The following is a 20,237-nucleotide window of genomic DNA, read 5'->3' as shown; positions in this document are numbered from 1 at the left end:
GGCAGGATTGGCATCCCCCTGCAAGAGCACAGCCACTGCCACTCACCACATATCTCCTAATGGCCTTTCAAATAATCTTTGAGGGTGCAGGCTGCAGTGCATGCTCCGTCCCCCAGGGAAGTACCGGTCAGTGAAAATGCTAGCCCGCACATTTTAAGACCTGTGTCTCCTTAATACAAATAACCTGCCTAAAAGAAAAATCTGTAATGCTGTTGGAGTAAACTAGGCATAATCTGGTTGCATTTCTTCAAGGGTGTTTCCAGGTTCTAAGTGTGAGAGGGGCACGTAGCTGAACCTGCCTGGACCAAGTTTAGCCATGGTTCAAGGATACTTCCAACATCTTTTAGTGGATACAGCTTGCTGGTAAATGCACAGCCGAGGATGGTCATGGCAAAATGAGGCATGGGATCCTGGTTTCCATGGCAGATGTAGGAAGAGAGCCTTCCAGGGGATGTGTGAGGGGTGCACCTGTGGCTGCAGCACACCCTGAACTGGGATGTGGACTACCCAGGTTACAGCCATAGGCACTGGGGGGACATGTACAGCAGCTTGGCTTACTGCAAAGGCATGGTGTTCCCATGAGCTGAAGGTGTTTCCATCAGCAAAATGGGTTCTCTCTTGTGGTATCGAGCTCAGAAGTTAAACTAGCTCCTCCCTGTTTATAAAGAAGATACCTATCCTCTCTGATTTTTCCAAAGACAATTTCTCTGTATGCCTCATGATATTTTTTTTATTCTTCTTCCAAACCTGAATAGGTTTGAACTAGGCCACCTGAATAGGTTGCTTGTAGACTAAACTATCTCAGTGAGAGCTGATCCTTGCACGTGCCTGTTCTCATGAAGCTGCCATGGCTGAGAACCATGTATGCTCTGATGGACCAATTTGTGCCCGCAGCCTTTGATTTCCATCAAACATGGAACCACATCAATAGAAATTCTAACATTGCATTGAACCACAGGTTTTATGAATTGAGTTCTGGTAGGTGTTATTTGACTCAAGAAAAATTTTCTTCACTGTTATTCTCATACATACAATTAAATGGAGTGAAAGGTAGTAATCAACATAAATGTTGCAGAAGGTGTCCCTGAGAGATTTTAGAAACCGCTTTTAGACCCAGCTTTTGTATCAAACAGACACATACAGAACTATTGACTTGCCTATTGTCTGACTAGCCGCTGGTTATTGTCTTTATCACAAATACATGTGGAATCAAACACTGAAAAGCAGCCCTTTAATTTTAGTCCATTTTGTGCATAAGTAGATCTATTCTCTGGGAATTTCTTACAGCAAATTATACTTACAAGGTATTACACAAATTGCACAGAGAGCAAGTAATTTCTGAGATGTGCATATAAAATAAACTTGACAGAAAGTCAAGTTCTGCAAAAGAATGAATAAATATTTGATTTGTAAACTCTTTTCTCCATGTTTTGCAAAAAAGTATTTGTAGCATATGTGCAACATTTTATCTTAATTCATAGATCAGGCATTAGGCCTGACAATATAACTGAGTATTTTTCTTGCTAAGACAGCAGTGAGAAAGCTTCTGTTATTCAACTGGCTTCTTATCTTTATCAGCAGACAGAGTTTTCCAGAATATTTCCACAATCATAATAAAGATATTTTTATCCAGAATATAAATACAATAAGAGACACAGTTTTGGAAATAGTTTTCATCCTATGGCCATAGAGCCACAATGATACTAGCTAAAAGTAAAATGCAGAGTTAACGCTTTGTGTCACCCCTTTGTCTAGCAGTAAGTAATCTGAGTGCAGACTGTTTTTCCCAGGGGTCTGGATGCAGTCACTGAAGTTAATAGGCATTCTGGATGAAAAAGACCTCTAGAAATACGGATGGATCTGCTTTATGTATTCATCCTAGAATCAACAGTGTTTCTGAGTACCTTAAAACCTTTGAAGCTGGTGTTCTCCCCAGTTCCCTGTGACACAGAGGAGCCACAGGTGTTGTAATGGATAGAAAACCCTCCTGGGCTCCTTTCCATGCCTGAGACCTTGTCCCAGGTGGCTCATGCATGGTTGTGCAGGATGCAGGCACTGAGCTGGGCTGGAGTCAGACTCTCTGAGCTTCCTCCAAAACCCCTGACCCTTCTGTCACAGGATGTCAGTCTTTTACTTAAGATCAGGAACCCAATTTTGAAAACATCTACACTGAATATATTGTTGGGTGGTGAATTTGATGACTGGACTTTAAAATAGCCAGCACTTTCAGAAGTCATTTCACTGGCTTGTGACTGTCCCAGAAAAGAAAACTGCAGTGTGAGTGATGGCTCAGGGCTCCTCTCTCAGGTAACTGCCCTTGTTTGCATCTCTCAACCTGTAAAGTGGTGTGTTCCTTGTCCTGTGGCACTGAGAGCTCTTCCCTCTAAGCCTCAGGGATGACACGTGTTGAGCAACAATGCTCTGGGTCCAGCCTTTGGCAGTCCTGCAGCAAGGCAGGACCCGCTGTGGTTAAAATAAGAGTTCATCTATTTAGCACAGAGAAAAAGCTCCTACAGAAAAATACACAGACTGGAGCTTATCAGCGAGTCCTTGAAAAGCTTCCTGTTGATACTTCTGTTCACTGGTTAAACCGGTTTCTTTGGATTTGTAGGTCGTGGCTTATTAAAGGAGTTAGAAAATTAGGGTTCCTAGACTGTGTTAGCAAAAGAGTCTTGTAAAACAGCACAAAATAAATTTGAAGACAAAGACAAGTCAACCCTGACATACAAACTAGCACAGGTAGCCACCAGCATGTGGTTTTACCCCTTTACTCAGCAGGTTTATTGGTGATAGCCTCCATAAACACTGAAGCAGAAGATCAGCAAAAATGAGCCACTGAAATGGCAGCCTGAGCCATCTGAACTAACAACTCCTGCTGGGAATGGGACAGGAACAACTAGAGTTATTGTATAGAGCAGGTATAAAAAGCAGTAAAACAACGTTCCTCTCCCATCCCCATGCCACTGCTTTCTCAGTTTTTTGTTAGCAAACACATCTAAGGGAACACCAAACACCGGCATGAAAGGTCTCTTTTGCTGCTCTCTTAATGGCACACACATGCAGACTAAGAGGTTGATGATTGGCAGCACCCTCACAGTCCATAATTGCTCTCAGCCACCTTCTAACAGCCCTTGAACTTGTGAGACTCCAAAATGAGGGCTGCTACCCCGACAGCATCCATTGTTTGTGTGCAGGGCAGCGGAGCCCTGGCAGTCAATCATCACCAATCAGGAATGAGGAAAGAGGCTACAGTCTTCCACCTGTGCATGGTGTATATGATGTATATCACACTGCCTGATGGCAGCCTTTTGGTGCAACACAGTCCACCCTAGACAGATGCTGAGGAAAGCAGACATTATTCTTCAAGTCTTTACAAATTACTGATTCTGTCGAGAACTTTGTGCTCATTAAGTTTTTTTTGCAGTATACACTTCATAAAGAAATTGGAAGATTAGCTTTTATAGCCTTTGCACATTGTCAAAACTCTCTTGCAACATAATGGTTGCTCTGAACCATAGTGATTAGTACAACTTTTCGGTGAAATGGGAGAATTAAAGAGTGAAAACCTTTTTATGAGGTGGTTTTAAACATGTCTAGGTGGCACAGTTGGAATCAAGGCATGTAAACACTCTCACACAGCTTCTGAGATAGCTCCTTCAGAGGTGTGCAAGATTCTAGATGCCCTTTGTTGAAGAGTTGAAATCCAGGAAAATACTTTTCTCCCATAAGCAATAATTTGATTTTTTTTGAACAGCAATGGACTTCCACTACAACTTCTTCTCCAAAGCAAGCTTTGTGGCAAGCTTCTGGGTTTTCTGCCCCAGCAAACCATTGTAGGCCTTCAGAAATTTTTTGCTTCCATGCAAGTCATCAGGCCTATACATAAAATGCCATTTTATCCCTCCATGATGAGGATCTGACCACTGATTTCCCTGCTTCCTTTCCAGTCCAGCTCCTAAAGCTGTTTTGCATCACCCTCCCTCAGCAGCTTTGCAGATGAGGTTTATGTGGCATCCTGGCAGTGGAGGCTGTGAGGTCCTCTCATGCTCTGCCTGGGAGATCTTTGTGTAAAGAGGGTCCGCCGGTTTATGGAAAGAGAGGCAATACTTGGGTCCCAAGGGAAAGAAATCTGAAAAAAAATAGAGGCTGGGCTGGTGCTTTTTATTTCCTTTCTTGTCTGATTCCTTCTGATACACACAGTTCTGTGGTAACTTCCTACTGTTGTCTTTGCTTGTGGACATGGAAGCACCAGTTTGTTTTTCTTTTAAGTATTAAGAGTTGAGTGGTATTTTTAGGGAGGTGTAGGGCGTTGGTGGAAGAGCTGTATTTCCAGAAGCAACCAGAGGGAGGGGGATAATATGCTTAGTGGGTACTGTGGTTTTCCGAATTCAAAGATGCTTTCTGATGTCAGCCTCGAAACCTGTGCCAAGTTTCATACATCAGCAAACAAGGCTCCCAGTGAACAAGCAAGCTGTTGTGAGTAGCAACCATTCAGCAGTAAGCAGTAGCAAGCACAAAATTAATCATATGCTGGGGTTTTTTTGCTTGTGGATTGCTGTTCTCAAATGGGAAAAATTATTCCTGCCTGCTCTATATCTTACTGCCACACCATGAGACTATCTTGTAGGATCTGAGACATTTCCCTTGGGTCAGGAGTATTACAGCATTCAGACAACAATGAAATGTACTTCATCTGCTGCAGGAGAACTATCTAAAGCTGTATGCACATTTATTATTAGAAACCCTTCTTCATTAAAGGGTAAATCCCTCTTTGCTTTTAAACGGGCTTTTAAGGAAGAAAATAGGATTGCTGTAGCAGAGTAATCCAGGAGAAGGAAAATCGATCATTCTGCATTTTTCCAAGGATTACATGCAGCTCTCTTGGGGAGCTAAACCTTTTCCAAGAACGATGACTAAGCTGGTCCCTTAAGGAGACAGTGTTCTAATAGCAGCGTAACTGGTGGGAGATTCATAGGTGCGTGTGATGGTTTTTGGACAGCAAAGAGCAAAAGTGCTTGCTAGGGTTTGTTGTCCAGCTTTGGCCAGTGTAGGACAGTGGATAAAAAATTCAGGTTAAATCCTCGCATACAGGTCTGTGGGACACAATGTCAGAAGAGTCAGCGTTGGAGAGCGGAGCAAGGAAGTGCAATAGCCCTGCCAACCAATGTAGCAGTAGGTCCTAGCATTTTCACCACAAGTGGAGATTTTTAGAAAGGTAAGATATCAGTGAATTCTAACACTAATCAGATCAGGAAACAGCACAAATTGCTGCCACTGTGTCTTACAGGAATTTGACATGGTGCAGCCTGTTGGCCTTTAGAGGGAAGAAGGGTCAGTTGTACAACTGTACAATTCTTGGTGTCCTGAAGGTAACAAGGAAGAAGGGTATATTTGTAAGCAGTTACTTATTGGCATTTTATATCTTACTGCTTGGTCAAACTTCTCTTGGCTTCTTGCAAGTCTTCATCTCCCAAAACTTTAGTAGTGTAGCTGCTGGCATTCCGCTCTGTTTTATGGAATGTGGGTCTTGACCTCAGGGTGGTTTTGATGCTCCTTAATGAAATGTCAGAGCTCAATGGCTGAAGGCAACAGTGTGGCTGTGTAACAGGTGGGCTACTCCAAGCTATTGGATTTAAAGAAAATCTACTCTATCCAAGCTGAAACCAGGACAGTATCACACAGTGACTTTGCAGATGTTGCAGAGATTTGGAGACTGGTTAGAAATGCAAGGCATTTGCTCTAAGAGTGTCCTGGATTCTGAGATAAGCTCTCCTGCAGGTAGATAATGTATGCTTTCATATAGCCAAATCTTGAGCTAACTGTCTATGAGAAATAAGGGCAAGCCATTCTTAGAGGAGGAGGGATTCAGCCCTGACAGTGACCAAGACACATGTAGTGCTGGAGGACAAATGGCAGGGAACTGTGGGATCAGTTATGCCTGAGTGTCAATGCAACATCATAACCAAGAGGTCTAGTGTGATTATAGAGCACAGAGAGTGGCAGGGTGTCACGGCTAGACACTGATCTTAAAGGTAAGACTGGAAGATGTGCAACTGCTGAGGTCAGGGATAATGTCTGGAGACAAGAAAGGTGATGTGGAAAAACTGGAGAAGACTCAAGGAGGAAGCTTGAAAACAGTGAAAGGATCTGAAAACTTAGGATAATCGCAAACCTGATTGATGGATGAAGCCTATTTCAGGAACAAAAAGCTGACTATCAAGGGAGTCCTTTGGTTTAGCAGAGAGAGGTCACAACCAGCAGCCAGAGTGTGTATCACCTGGATTGCTGCTGGATTTGTCTGTTGAATTTCAGCCATTATAGTGAGTTGACAGAATGATCCTGTGCCTCTCTGGGGAAACTCCTTTCCCTAAGAAAGCACCTATCCTGGATTCCAAGTCACATATTCAAGATAGTCTTCCTAGAAAGCCCTTAGAGGGAATGGGACCCCACTACTCGTTCACTGCTGATTTGCTGCGGCACAGGCTTTAGCACTTCTGTAAAGGCTCCGTAGCACAACATCTGTGAGATGTGGAAGAGGATGGAGAAATTGTCCATTATGGAAGTTTTATGATTGCAAATTCCTCAATGGTAACATCTGTTTGCTTTGATTATTGTGGTGGGATTTTTCATTGTTAGTCTTTGATGTCTTTTATTTTCTTTTATATTTTAGAATAGTCCTTATCAGCAGCAGAAGATCCTTCTGTAGCATATTTTCAGTGCTGCCATATCGAGACTGTACCCAAGTCGGGTATGTATATTTATACGTGTACTGCATAGTCTTTCTGGGCCTGCATGTAGACCTGATAACAGACACCAGCATGATGGAGGCTAATGCTTTTTACATGTCTGCTCTGAGAAGAGATAAATGCTCTTAGGTGTACTTGTCTTGTGGACCATTACCAGGTTAAAACTACAGCTCTCAGTCCCCACTTTATATATGTGTGTTATGGTGTCTTTGATTATTACGCTGGAGAAAACTATCCCCATGAAATCAATGTTCTTGAAAAATGCACTGTTTTTATTGTTTCTTCTGACTTCACTCATCTTTGACAAAACAAAGACCCTAGACAGCACAACTTTAATTGTATAAGCCATCTTAGCTTTCTCATTCTCCAATGCAAACATGGTGCTACTGTATCTAGATTTTTAGAGCTATAAAGAAGTATTTGGATTTAAACAGAATACTTTTTAATTTAATACTTTTAGTCACTGGTCAGATTGTTCAGTCAGTGAAGACATTATTTTGGCCATAGTATTTTACAGGTTCATAGCTGTCCCTGCAGCTCTGCTTTGCATCCCCTGACATGCTGAGACACTGTAGCTCTGATAGGAAAGTTCCTTCGGAATGAAGTAGTTCTCCAAAGACTGAGGAAGCTTTTAGCTCTTTCAGTGAAACCACAGAAGTGGAAGAAACTGGCTTTGGCTGGAAGACATGGCCTCACAGGCTCTGATGGTCAGCTGGGTGCGTTTAGAGGTGCAGTGCAAGGTTGGGGTGGGCAGTGCTGGTGGGCAGCTGCTCTGTGACCCTGGGACAGGGGGGAAAAGCGTGGCCACCACGGCCACTTGCCAGAGACCTGAGAAGTCCTTGTGGCTGACTTAGTGACTGCAGAGCACAAAATTCGTGGGAAATAGCCAATTGATACACTGAGGTGGGTTTGAAAGAGCCACAAATCATCTAGAGTCAAATCTATCAACTGTATAAAAGATGAATTTGGCTCATACTTTTCAGCCATCTATTTAGTTCTGGAGAATGATTTGTCGCAATCTCTTTCTGCACCAGTAATTTAAAACAAAGGGAGATTATTTTTATTGCCCAAAGGAAAGGAGGAAGCACCTTTGTTGGAGGGTTGACTTGGTCTGCTCTCTTACAGTAAATTTTAATTAAACTGTGATGACACATCAGGGAAATCCTTGTCAGACTGGCAGATTTGTTCTTTGTTCTTGAGTATACTGTCATTCTTTTATGGTCATCATCCTGTGGAAATTGCCTCTTTATTGAAAATTGAATAATTTTGAAATTCTGATGACTGGTTATACCTTCTAAATTACACCAGTAATGAGCCCAGCTGCAAAACTAAATATTATTTCAGCATGTCATGTCTTGTATTGTGCTTGCACAGCAAGAAGGGCATGGGATGAGAAGGTAGCAATAGCCAATACACAACAATCCAACCCTGTTCCCTCTGCTAAAAGGCCAAGATTTTTTAAAAATGCCCTCTGTCTTTCTTCCAGAGCATCAGAGGAAGAGAGAAACAATTCAGTGGCACCTCCTTCCAGGAACAGCTGGTGCAAAGAACAGATGAGGCAGTATAGCATAAACTGTGGCCACTCTGTTCAGGCTGCACAATGCTTGCTTACTTGCACATTTTGGATGTTGAAATAGGAGTGGGGAGAGACACTGGATACTCTTATGAAGTACTGTAGTGACAGCATCCTTTAGCTTTGTTTTCTCTGGATCTCTGGATTGCTAATGTCTGTCCCCAGGCAAGACATCCCAACTGGTTTGTGTTCTGCAAACATTGCTGAATAGTTAATGAAAAGAAGCAGGTCATTGCAGGGAGCCATGGGCACATCTGAAATTTGACTGGAGAAAGCCCCGGCAGGAGTGGGAGAGTAGGATGGATGAGCAGGCAGGAGGAACTGTTCTATGTGAGAGGAGCACACAGTGGGGCTGCTGCTGCTTCTTCACCTCTGCTCCAACTCACAGGCACTGTGGCCAGTGAGGAAATCTCCAGGCACAGCTGTTTTGTGGAAGCTGCCAGCCCATGTTGTACTGTAGGCAGTACAGAAGAGCTGTACTCTACCAATGCTCGTAGATACAGTCTGCAGGAGCAGATCCATTATAAAAACATGGTAAAAGGCACTTTCTGAAGTCACAACTCTATGTACCTGTCCTGTGTGGATGGGGCAGCACACTCCTCACCAATGAGGTGCAAGCAGTGTACTGTAGAACTGTGGCCCTCGCCTGCCTGCCCTCCATACAGAGGTCAAACTACAACAGCAAGAACCCTCTCCAAAAACCTCCAAACCATGTTTTTAAGTGGTTGTACCAATACAAATGGAGGTCTGGGCATTGCAGGGAGGAGAGCCATACAAGTACATGAGGAAAATAAGTTTGAGGTGCCCCTGGAATAAGTTTCCTAATTGCTTACTTTTCTTCCTCTGTCTAGACCAGCAGAGCAAGTGTGAGAGCAGACGTAGCCGGGTGAAAACAATGTAAGGAAAGCTACATTGCAAGTCAGGAGCTGAAGGAGGTGCTGAGTATCTTGCCTGTTGGCATTCCTTGGCCCGCAGTTTCTCTTGATGTTACAACCCAAAGTCATCAGACCCTAGGCAGGGTTTAGTGGTGGCTAAGGGGAGTGATGCAGGTTGTCTTGCACCTGTGAAAAGACTTGTAACAGTGTTATTGCCTCTGTTCTTAATTTAACAGACACAGAGAAAGATTGTCTGAGTGTTTGGCTTTGATGATGTCTTTATGTATTGGTCAAACCATAACACTTTATGACATACAAAGTCATAGTGTGATGCACAGGTTCAGGCAAGTGCTAGTACTGCAGGTTTGGTTTGTGCAGTTGTCTCTTTTTTCAATGTATTGGAAACCTTAATGGATAAAGGGTTCCTCTTTCTTCTTTAAATATAATATTCTGAAAGAGGTAAGATCAACTTTGTGAACAGTGTTGAAACTTCCTCAGTATCCACTTCATATCTTCCTTGCCACAGATAAGCATTAATCCCCATCTAATTCTATAGATGGGCAGAAAATTGGAGGTGTTGACCTCCCATTTTTATCTGAGGTGCACCCTGTGCATCCCCTGATGCTGCTGTGGCACACACCTCTGTCAGAGGTTGGTTGTCACTGTGGAAGCTCACAGCAAGCAAAGTTGAGCCTTGATACTGTTCCACTTCCAGGGCAGGGGAACACGCCTCAGGTCTACAGCACGTAGCTGTCCTACGACACACACCCTCAGCACAGGCATATAAACCCACATGCTGACCTGCTCTGGGCCCTCAGAGGGGATTTGTGTCATGGCAAACCAAAGAGTGAAGCCATGGATTAAATAAGACTTGAAGGAATTACTCACTTGGAGATGGGCTCCAGATGGTTTGAGATGAATTGGATTTCAGGCCTTTGAGACAGGAGACAGGGATGAGACACAGCAGATATTATCCTTTTAGCCATTAGGCAGGTCATGCTCTGGACACTTGAGTCCCCAAAGAGGAACCATTACAGCCACAGTCTTCAGGAATGTTCCTGCAGATTTCTGCCCACCCCATTCCCCAGCATGGTGTGTGCAAGGGCACTCTGTGGATCCACCGTGTAGCCCCAGCCAGGATGGAGAAGAACCAGGTTCAACTCTGCTTACCCTGGAAAAAGCAGATATCCTGGGCAGGGGAGGAGGGAATCTGTTCTCCATTGCTTGCCAGCTCTTGAAGGTTTTCTAGGCACCACTTCTCCATCAGCTTCCAAGGAAACAACTCTGGCAGTGCCCACAGACATCAAAGTTGCTCCATGTGGCCAGCAGGACACGGTGGCCTGCAAAAATGCTCTGCATATGCTTGCAGCCAAGTGAGAACAATCCAGTCCTCATTAGTATAGCCTAAGCCATTTCAAAAAAGGACAATGGTGGTGTATGTCTGTCACTGTTAGAGGTATAATAAAGGAGGAAGAAGGTACCGTGTTGTTTTTCTCCCCAAGAATAAAAGCTATTGTGGTTAGTTGGGTTTATAGTTCTGTTGTGTGGGTTGTTTTTTATCTTTGGCACACACCGTTATGCTCCATGATTTCAAAACGTGTTTTGGAAAAGGGACTTTTTAGGCTTGTTTGTATCAATGGCAAAAGCATTCACAGATTGAAATCGTACCTATTCTGATGATATATTTTGTGATGTTGTAAGAACTCTTTTAAGAGCTTTCAAGTTCCTGTGAAGTCCTGTCCAGAAGATTAATCTGGAGAATCTGGGGGAGGAGGAGAGCTGGCGGTGTGACACAAATGCAGCACTGCAGCCTGGTTAGTCTTACATGGAACATTCAGACCTGGGCTTGCAAGTGACTGCCTGACAGCAGGGCTGGAGGTGATGAGCTACAGGACAGAAAACTCAGAGCATCAGATAGTGCACATCCTTTTAAAAATGGCCAGTTCACCTCATCTTTTATTCTTCATGGCACTGAATTCATTAAGTGGTTAGAAAGTTACCTGCAGCAGGCATAGCTGCTGAATATTCCTGTCTTGACAAAAATACAGGTATTCATCTGACGAAACTTGCCTCCAGCTAAAGGAAATAATGCAGTATGAGTAATCAAATGGATTGAAGCCCAAGAAACAGACCGTTCTTCTGAAGTAAAGCAGCAAGTCATTAGATAAAAAGAATGTGTGTCCTTCTCAGAAATGCTACTAAACCAGCTTCATCCAGTTTCTAAAGATAAATCACTGCTGAATTTAACTTGGAATTTAACTAAATGCTGACCGGAACCAATGATGCCAGGAGCAAGAGGTTTTCAATACCATCACCCCAGATAATACCTAACCAAAATGATCTGTTAGTCCATAGCCCTGGCATTCCGAACAGCCTTCTTTACCTGAACTCTGCAGTCTTTGTTCATATTTAGTGTTTAAACTGAGTAAGAAAGTCATATGCAAAATGAGGCGAGAAGAAGGACTCATGTGAGGTTGTCATGCTGCAGTCAGTTATTTGGCAGGTTAGTGAGTGTAGAAAATGGGGCAATATTTACAGGAGAAATTAGAGCATCTAAATTGCCATATGGATAGTAGCAATAAGCAGACAGCAAAGCAGGATACTCTGTTACATCCTTGCTGTTCTTCCCCAACAGATTTTGTATGCGAAGCAGTTTTGATTAAGTCATCAATCTTGAGTGCTTTTCCTGAGCATTTATCATTCTGTAGGCCTGGGGAAGAACAACTATCTGTTTTTAGCCTGTGACAGGGAAACTGAAATATCTCTGCTTTTCTTTACCATCGCCCATTTTCCCTGCTTCTCGCAAATTGAACAAAAAATGAAACCAAGCACATACTAGCTTTACAGAAAGGCACAAATCTGAGGCTTTTTTTCTCACAACAGGACATTTCAAAACTAATCATTTCATGTATGAATTTTATAGAGCCACCATTGCTCATTCTTGTGAGTTGCCCTGTTCCCTTAGGTTGAAATTAACCAATAAATCTCCAAAGCTAATAAGTTTAAATTTTGAACTTTAACTCTCTGTTGGGCAAAACATCAGGAAAAGAGCTGGCATGCTGACAGCTAAGTATCTTTGGAGAGAGAAAAAGGAGGCTGGCCCATTAGAGCCATCTTTCCAGGAGTTTTTTTGCTCCTTCTCCCTGTAAATTGCAGCTGGAGTTGTTCTAGCAACACTAATGGCATTAGGATCTGAAAGCTCTTGATCAATTATAGCAGGCAGCCTCAGGCAGCGGGAGATCTGCTGCTGGACTGACTGGCAGTGCGGCTTTTCCAGAGCTGTCATTGTCCTTGTCTTCATAAACAGAGATGATAAGTAGGAATTATTTACACTGATGGGTGAGAACGGCATCTTTTCTTGATGTCTCATGAACCTCTTCTGCTTTTAGAATAAATCTTAACAGTCAGGAATAGCTAAGCATAAAATATAGGCACAGAAGGCTGACATCTCTAAACAATAATTATCAGATTCCTTTTTGCAATAAGCAGAAGGCTTTTTCATGTATCTAGAAGTCTGTTTAATATTTCATGGACTCCTAAATTATTCACAGGTTAGAGTGCTCAACTGTTGCTGTCATTTAAAGAGCAAGTGCCCAGCAGGAGTGTTGCATGAGACTTTGTAGATCACGTCAAAGCATAACATTTGGTTCATTAAAGAAGTGTTATACTTCCGAAGGTAACAGCATCCAATTTATACTCTCTTAATCCTGGCCTGGCTAATAAAAGACAGGATGAGATTGCTTGTTTGGATCCTTATCTATCTGCTCAGTAAAACTTTTCACCATCTGACAACAAATCTGGGATCCCATGTCACCTGGTATGGTTCCAAGAAAATCTGTGAACTCTGTTAGATGGAGAAACTGTCATTTTTTTCTTGCTAAGGAAACTATCCAGTCTGGCTGCTCAGGAGGCTGCTGGTCTCACTCCCAAGGCCAGAGATTTTCACTGCTGGGACTGAAACCCCTTCGCAGCAGGAGGCCCCAGTGTCCCGATGGGTTCCCACTTGACTCCTCACACACCCCATTCAGACCAGATTTCCTCACCAGTTCAACCCCAGGTTTCCCATGGCAAAGACTCAGATGTCTCATTCCATACAGCCGCTTACTCACGGTGCAGTAACACAGAAACAGCTCAAGCTGGTGCCTCTGAGGAGGATCCCCAGCCAAGGAGCCCCTGGGCTTTTACACCCTCACAGTCTCCCAGAAGTCTCCTCATCCTCCTGAGTCTTTGGCTCCTGCCCCCCTGCTCTCTGTGTCCATCCACCTCACTGGCTCATGGCCTTTATCTCCTTTGTTATGTCGCTGTGTTTCCCAGTGTCCATTCACCTGGCTGGTGTTACCCACCTCCCCGCCCTCTGTTATCCCAAAGGCTGGCAGTTCACGGCCTCCCTTCTCAGGCTCCTACCTGGAGCTCTGCATTTCAGTCTGCATCTCAGTCTGCATCTCAGTCTGCAGCTTGTGAGCCTGGCTACTTGGACCAGATGTATTCCTCAACATTCTGCAGTCATGGGTAACTAAGACAATACATTTTGTTTTGAGGGTAGTTTCTAATGCTGCTCAGCCTTCCAGAAATGGTATCCATGAATAGAATACTAGAGCTTGACATTGATGTAAACCAGGGTAGCTCCCCAAACTTTGTCAGAAACTGGAATCTAGTTTTTTGCCTCCTAAGGAAATGTTATCCCTGATCTTCTCATTTTCTCAAGCTTTCCCTGCTCAAATAAGGTGAAGGTAGTAAAATTAAGTTCCCATGGTTCATTTTTGGTTTTGGGTGTCTGCTTGAATTCCTTGAAGTTTCTTAAACAGCAATTTTGGAAATAAAGCAGGAAAATCAAAACTGAGGAAGAGGAGGTAGGAAGTTTTCTTTATTTAAATGCCTCTTTGGCAAGGACTGTCTTTCCTACTCTGCATTTTCTAAGCACTGCTTACTACTGGATATTGGTTTGTGCAGTTCCTGAGTCCCACTGGTAATTTAAATAACTTAAACACAGTGAAAGCTTGATTTGGTTTTTTATATGAAGTGCCTGTCCTCCATATGCTTCTGCCTTGCAGAGCCCCTTGGCTGTGGTGCCGTGCCAAGGACATGTGTCCTAAAGAATCTGGTGGCAGTGGATGGCTACACTGGTGCAGTGGCTTTACCCAAACAACCATCCTGACCCTTCCCCAGGCACAACTCACCCTTTTGGAGTGGGCTAAGGGAAAGCATCCCCCAGATCTTTCCTAGTTGTTCTTGGGATGTTGGGGCTGTGGGGAGGAAGCAGCTGTGCTGAGACTCCCCCAGCAGCGGGCTGGCAGCCTTTGGGCTTGCTGTCCCAGCAAGAGCTTTGCTGAGGGATTCTTGAACTCTTTGTCTTTAATAGGAGTGAGGGAAAATAAATAAAGGCTTGTCATGCAAAAGTTTTATTAGCTTGCTGTAGGTCATACTGATAGGGAACTCAAAAAGGATACAGTAAAGTTGCTTAGGAATTCCTTATGAGGTGTTAACCAAGATCTTTTATGAGAGAGAGGAGGATGTGTATAAGCCAGGGTGAGCCTTTCCGTTTATACACTCATAAGAAACTGCACATTGTTTAGCACTGATTTTCCTCAAGAGAGAGAGTTTAATTCTCTGGTTTATGGACAGTTTTCTCTCCAAACAGAATATTTTATTACTCCATTTTACAACACAAGCAGTCATATACTATCGAGAAATACAGAGCATATGTAGAGAAGGGGAACACCTCAAGTGGCCTTTGCAAAACAGGGAGAATTACTGCAGTGTTGCAGTAAGGTCCTGAAAGGAGAGTCCTCTTTGGAAACATCAAAAAGATGAGGAAATGGAGGCATTAGTGTCCATCGATCTTCAGCTAATGTCCAGGAATCATTCCTGTGTGTGCTTGCACTTGCCAGCTGACCATGCTCCCTGCTTCAAAAGCTCTGATTTCTTTCCAGTCCCCAGAGCTGGCCTTTATTTTTTAAAGCTGCTGTGCTGACTCTTCAAAGCGTGATGGATTTCCATTTGATGAATGGCAGAGTTATCCGTCCATGTCTGTTAATTACATGGAAAAATTTCTCCATGACATGTTTTTAGAGTTGTAACAGCATTATTTATTGCTCTGTGTCTGTAAGGTCTTGAGTGGAATGAAACTACACTATTCTGGTGTCAGGTGGTTCAGATATTTGTTTTCATTTTGGGGTTCAGAGGCTTCCTCAAATTGTGTGTTTGTTTCATAGATAAGACCTGCTGAAATAGTTACAATTTGGCATTTATCTCTTGGAGAAATAGCTCCCTTAAGCACTTTCTGCGCAGGAGCAGAGAGGCTAATACCATGCTTCTGACAGAGGGTTATTTTTACATAATTATTTGTCCAGCCCCTCAGTAACATGATATCAGGAAACAAGAATGATAATATGACACTGTGCTAAGTGAACTCCAATCGAGAAACTAAGAGGACTTTGTTGGGATTAGAAACTTGATACAATCTTTTCCTTTGTCACTGAAGTATGTTTTCCAGCAGATAGATGTGTTGGATTTTTCCAGCAGTGAGGTACATGACATACTGGGGACTCAGGATAGCAGTGCTTCAGAGAAATAAAATGTGTGATAGGTTGGAGAGGAAAGACAAGGAAAGAGGGTGTGTTGTATGTCAGAGCAGGAGATAGCCCAGCCCTGCGACTGGGTGAAGAGCCTGCGGGGCTCTCCCGGCCTCCATGTCAGCATCTCTCCCACGCAGAGTTTTGAGCACAAACTTGGACCTCGGCAGCAATCAGCCAGGAAAATACTGCAAGATAAATATTATGGAGTTCTGTACAGCTGTCACTAGTGAAGCACAAATTTGCTCCTAGTCTTTTTTACCTTTGCTCACATTTTATCATGAGGCTAAAGCATGGGATACAGTCTGCTTGTCTCAGGCATCTCATTTATCTCCAAATGGAAGATGCCAGGTGGGTCAGTCCTTTTAAAGTAGATCCCCAAGTTTCCATGCCAGGGTCAGGGAGAACTGGGTTTCTCCTGTCAGTCTCCAGCAGCAGAGTCACTGGGCTTTTGCCACTCTCCTGTGTTCTTGGAGGAGCAGGAATCCTTCCTGGAATCTTCCATGAGAAACTACCTCTGTTTCATGGGTATGTGGCCTGGGAACATCTGCTGGCCAGATACATGGCAGTCAAGTGCTCAGGCTGGATTGGTGTATCTCACCTGAAGTGGATATGACTTCTAGTTCCTTCCCAGTGCCAGGTTCTGTCACAGGTACCCAATGAAGAGGAACCTTGCTATGCATCGTAGGTGGGGTATGAGCTGCAACCATGAGCAAAGTGGGGGTTTTCTCTGTTAAGTGTTTGGAACACACACTTTGGGAAGCACAACACAAGTGCTTCCCATAGGAAGAGTTGTCTGATCTGTGCTTCATTGGCATGTCTGGATTAATGCTGCACCGTATTTCAGCACTGGTGGTGGGAGGTGAACAGGGCACATGTATTAAGAGCTTTTTCTGCTCTTCTTTGCTTCTCAGGGATATGAAGCTGGATGGTGGACGCCAGTGCCATTCTACTGGAGTGTGTCTGAAAGACATAATTGGTCTTGAAGGTGTGGAGCTCGGAGCAGATGGGAAGGTGGGGATGCTTCAGTTCCTACTCCCTTACATTTTATTTTGTAAGGGGAAAAAATGGCTTAACTAATAACAAGTGCAAATATAATGCGCAGTGTAACCCAGTAGTTAAAGCACAGTATGTGCAACTGTAAATAAGCTTAGCAGAAATTCATGAGGACTGCCCAAGCTGTCAATGCAGACAACTCTGTATCCTTGAAGAAATTTGCCTCTGGCAATATCCAAGTCTGTAAAGCGTTACTGAATTACACAGCCTTCCCCTGGCTCTAGTAGGAGGTATCACTGCAGGGTATATTGTTAGGAGCTTGAAAATAATTTCTGGTGAGAGTTGTAGCTGTAATCCTGTTTGCTTTCAATTGTATGTAATAACATTTTGCTTAATAATATATTTTTCCAAAGAGCAGGAAGACAGTAGCACGAATCTGATGAGTCTTTCAAAATCCAAGAGTTCATTCTCTTGAATAGAATAAGCAAATACGAATCTTTAGGGAAATGATACATTTTAAGGAAATATGTAGAGGAGAGACAGTTTTGATCATAGAAGAAAATGTTTCTTCCTGAAAGCTGATTTACTTTCGACAGTTCAGTTTGCTGTCATATATGGATTTAAAGGCCCTGGGTCAATGCTGCTACAGGTTGTGCTCACCTAACCAGGTGTCAGGCCAGACTACAGGCTGTAAATTCCTGAGGACAATCTGTCTGCCTATAAATAATGAAAGCTCACATTTTTTATTTGATACCTGTTCTGACCTCCTCGTAAACCAGTCTAGAGTCTCAGGCTCGGTTTTTTCCTTCAATGCAATGTTATTTTTGGAAAATAAGCCAACAAGAAGCAAGGCATAGCTTTTTCTTGGCCAGGGGTACAAGCAGAGAATCACTGCACTCTAAAAATAATTTTGTCACAAGTTACTCATTCACACTTAGTCCATGTTGGGGGGTAGTAAATGATCCCCCACAACCATTGCTGTGAACTGGAGCTCACTTATTACATCAATAAGACTCTGCCAGACGAAGCCCTAAGGAAGAAAAATAGCAGAGAAAGTGCTTCAGTTTAGCAATGTTTAAGTGATTTGCCTCTGTGTGCTGAGGGACCTATACAGATGATGCTAGTTCAGTGAAGAAGCTGCTGAAATGTGGTACAGAGAAGGCCCACTGGAAAAAGCCTGACCAAACTGACATATTTTTAAATCTGACCCTTGAGTAGGATTTGGTAAATTCAGTGTATTAGAGCTTGTGTGTATGTGTGTTTGTTTTGCTGAAGAATTAATGCCTTTGCAAAAGCATTTTTTGCATGGATAAACTGACTGCACTGAAGCAAATGTAGGTGACTGGTTTTTATTATCTGTGCCTAACTACTAAATCCAGAAAATCCTCCATTAATTTGGCTTCTCTTGATTCCAGTTGGATTGCACCAAAGGCATCCCACTGCATCCAAGCTGGGCTGAAAGTAACTCTGTCCATTTTTTTTTTTTTTTTTTAGACAGTTTCTTACACACAGTTCCTATTTCCCACCAATGCTCTGGGAACTCGGAGAAACACGATAGATTCCACCTCATCTTTCTCCCAATTCCGCAATGCAAGCCATCGTAGCCTTTCTTTGGGAAGAGCTAACAGCACCCAGGGAAGCATTGATGCAGGTAACTTCTCAAGTGGCTTGTTTTAATATCCTTGGGTACCCTGATGGTAGGCAGTTATTGCAAAGGACTGATGTGTTTCAGCCCCCCATTAGCTTAAACTAGGTAAAATATAGTCTTGTGTTGTGGGTGGAACACAGTTCATTCCCTATTTGCTTAGAAAGCTTGCTTGTGGGGGATGGAAAGTTAAATACACAAGCACGCTGGTTGTATTGACAGCCCCGATGGCACCCGGCGTGCCTCCTCCTGTCATCAGCATTGTTTGTTCCTCCTGCTTCAGGCTTATCCTTACCTTCCTTTGCTATGGAAAATTTACAGTGGCAACACAGTAGTCATAAGCTGAAGGTGTAAATTCCACTTGTGACCTTTGTTAGGCTGGAAAGGGCTGTGTTTACAAAACCGGACACAAAACATAAGCCAAAGCACTATATGCTTAAGATATTTTGGCATGATAAATGAGATGAATCAAAACATTTGCTTGAACAGATGAAAACTTGTTGCTGGGAATAAAAGCCATTGTGGAGCTTTATATAATTCTGCAGTTCTCTAAGCCCTAAATTCACATTTACCAGGTAATTCATAAGCTGTAGGTCCTCTATATCTTGGCAGATCACCTTAGTATAGAAATGCTTAGAGTGGTCAAAATTTAGAGCAATTTTTCATGTCTTTAAAAAGTCTTGAATGGAGATAATATTGTGCATTATCTGTGAACTCGCTTGCCACTTCTGTTAAGTCCGGAGATTTCTTGATGTAATTAATTCATTTCTTCTATATCTAAACTGTTGTTTTATAGGTAGTGACCTGGGAGACTTTGTTGAATACGACCCAAATCTTTTAGATGATCCCCAGTGGCCATGTGGCAAACATAAGCGGGTTTTAATATTTCCTTCATATATGGTAAGTGATTCTGTGTAGGACAGAGAAATTCTGGTAACAAAATTCTGAAGGTTGAGGTTTCATTTGGCCGTATTTTAAGAAGACTATTATTATTTTTAATCTACTAATAAGAGCTGTTCAGAATGCTTTGTTCTAAATGACAGTTACTTCTCGAGACATGTTAAAACAAACTCATCGAGGTATTACAAAAGCAAACGCTTTTATTACCACTGTATTTCATAAATGCTTTAGATGAAAGGCTTGCTCAAACAATGCACCCATTCATTGGCATTTAGAGGAAAATATATACTTCCTCAAACTGGCATCTATTACAAAACAGGAGGATGCCCACTGGGGTTTTTCTGAAGTCATGAAGCTACGCTGTGTTTTGATGCTAATCATTCACTTCTCTGAACAGCTTTGTTTCCCAGGTATTTATTTCACCATGGGATAGTTCTTCCTTTGATTGCAGCAATTGTGAGCAGAGTCTGTATATTTCTCACTATATCCAAACCCATAATGATACAGACACATAACTGTTCCATGGTCTGTCCTCTGACCAAATGTTTCTTTGGTGACAGACTTTTGTTGCCTTTTTTTTTGGTTCCTTCAAAAACTGTTTTGGCAGGACTGTTGCAAGATGCAGGGCAGTCATACACATGTGAGCATGTATCTGTCTGGATTATACATCCAGAGTAATAGTAGGCAGTAGAGAAAAGATTCTACTTTTTTTTTTCCCCCAAAGTGGTGACCTCTACTACTCTTTTCTCTGTAAAGATATGATAGGATTTGAAACACTGAGGTCTAAAGTGTTGTCCATGTTCTTGTTTAATTTGGAACAGAAGACATGATTTAAGAAACTGCTAATGTATGTAAAGATACAGCCTTGGTATGTTCTTATCTGCCCCCACCCCAGGGGTAGTTTGGCTCTTGGGTGCTCCTTCTTCAAAA

General features: G+C 42.8%; 1 protein-coding gene across 2 annotated transcripts in view; it reads left to right on the top strand.

Annotated features, from left to right (window-relative positions):
* Positions 1–20,237, top strand: part of CABLES1 (Cdk5 and Abl enzyme substrate 1) — a 70,039-nt gene that overhangs the window by 35,452 nt on the left and 14,350 nt on the right. The window contains exons 4-7 of one of the 2 annotated variants that reach the window (XM_008636811.2): positions 6,671–6,748; positions 16,681–16,780; positions 18,257–18,413; positions 19,204–19,307. In XM_008636811.2, coding sequence (XP_008635033.1) covers positions 6,671–6,748; positions 16,681–16,780; positions 18,257–18,413; positions 19,204–19,307 — 439 coding nt within the window. The remainder of the gene's footprint in view (positions 1–6,670; positions 6,749–16,680; positions 16,781–18,256; positions 18,414–19,203; positions 19,308–20,237) is intronic. The other variant, XM_017738289.1, reaches the window with a different exon arrangement.

The sequence above is a fragment of the Corvus brachyrhynchos genome, unplaced genomic scaffold (genome assembly GCF_000691975.1).
Source record: "Corvus brachyrhynchos isolate BGI_N302 unplaced genomic scaffold, ASM69197v1 scaffold106, whole genome shotgun sequence".
Taxonomy (NCBI): domain Eukaryota; kingdom Metazoa; phylum Chordata; class Aves; order Passeriformes; family Corvidae; genus Corvus; species Corvus brachyrhynchos.
The sequence above is the reverse complement of the archived record's forward strand: the minus strand, read 5'-3'. Positions and strand labels throughout refer to the sequence as shown.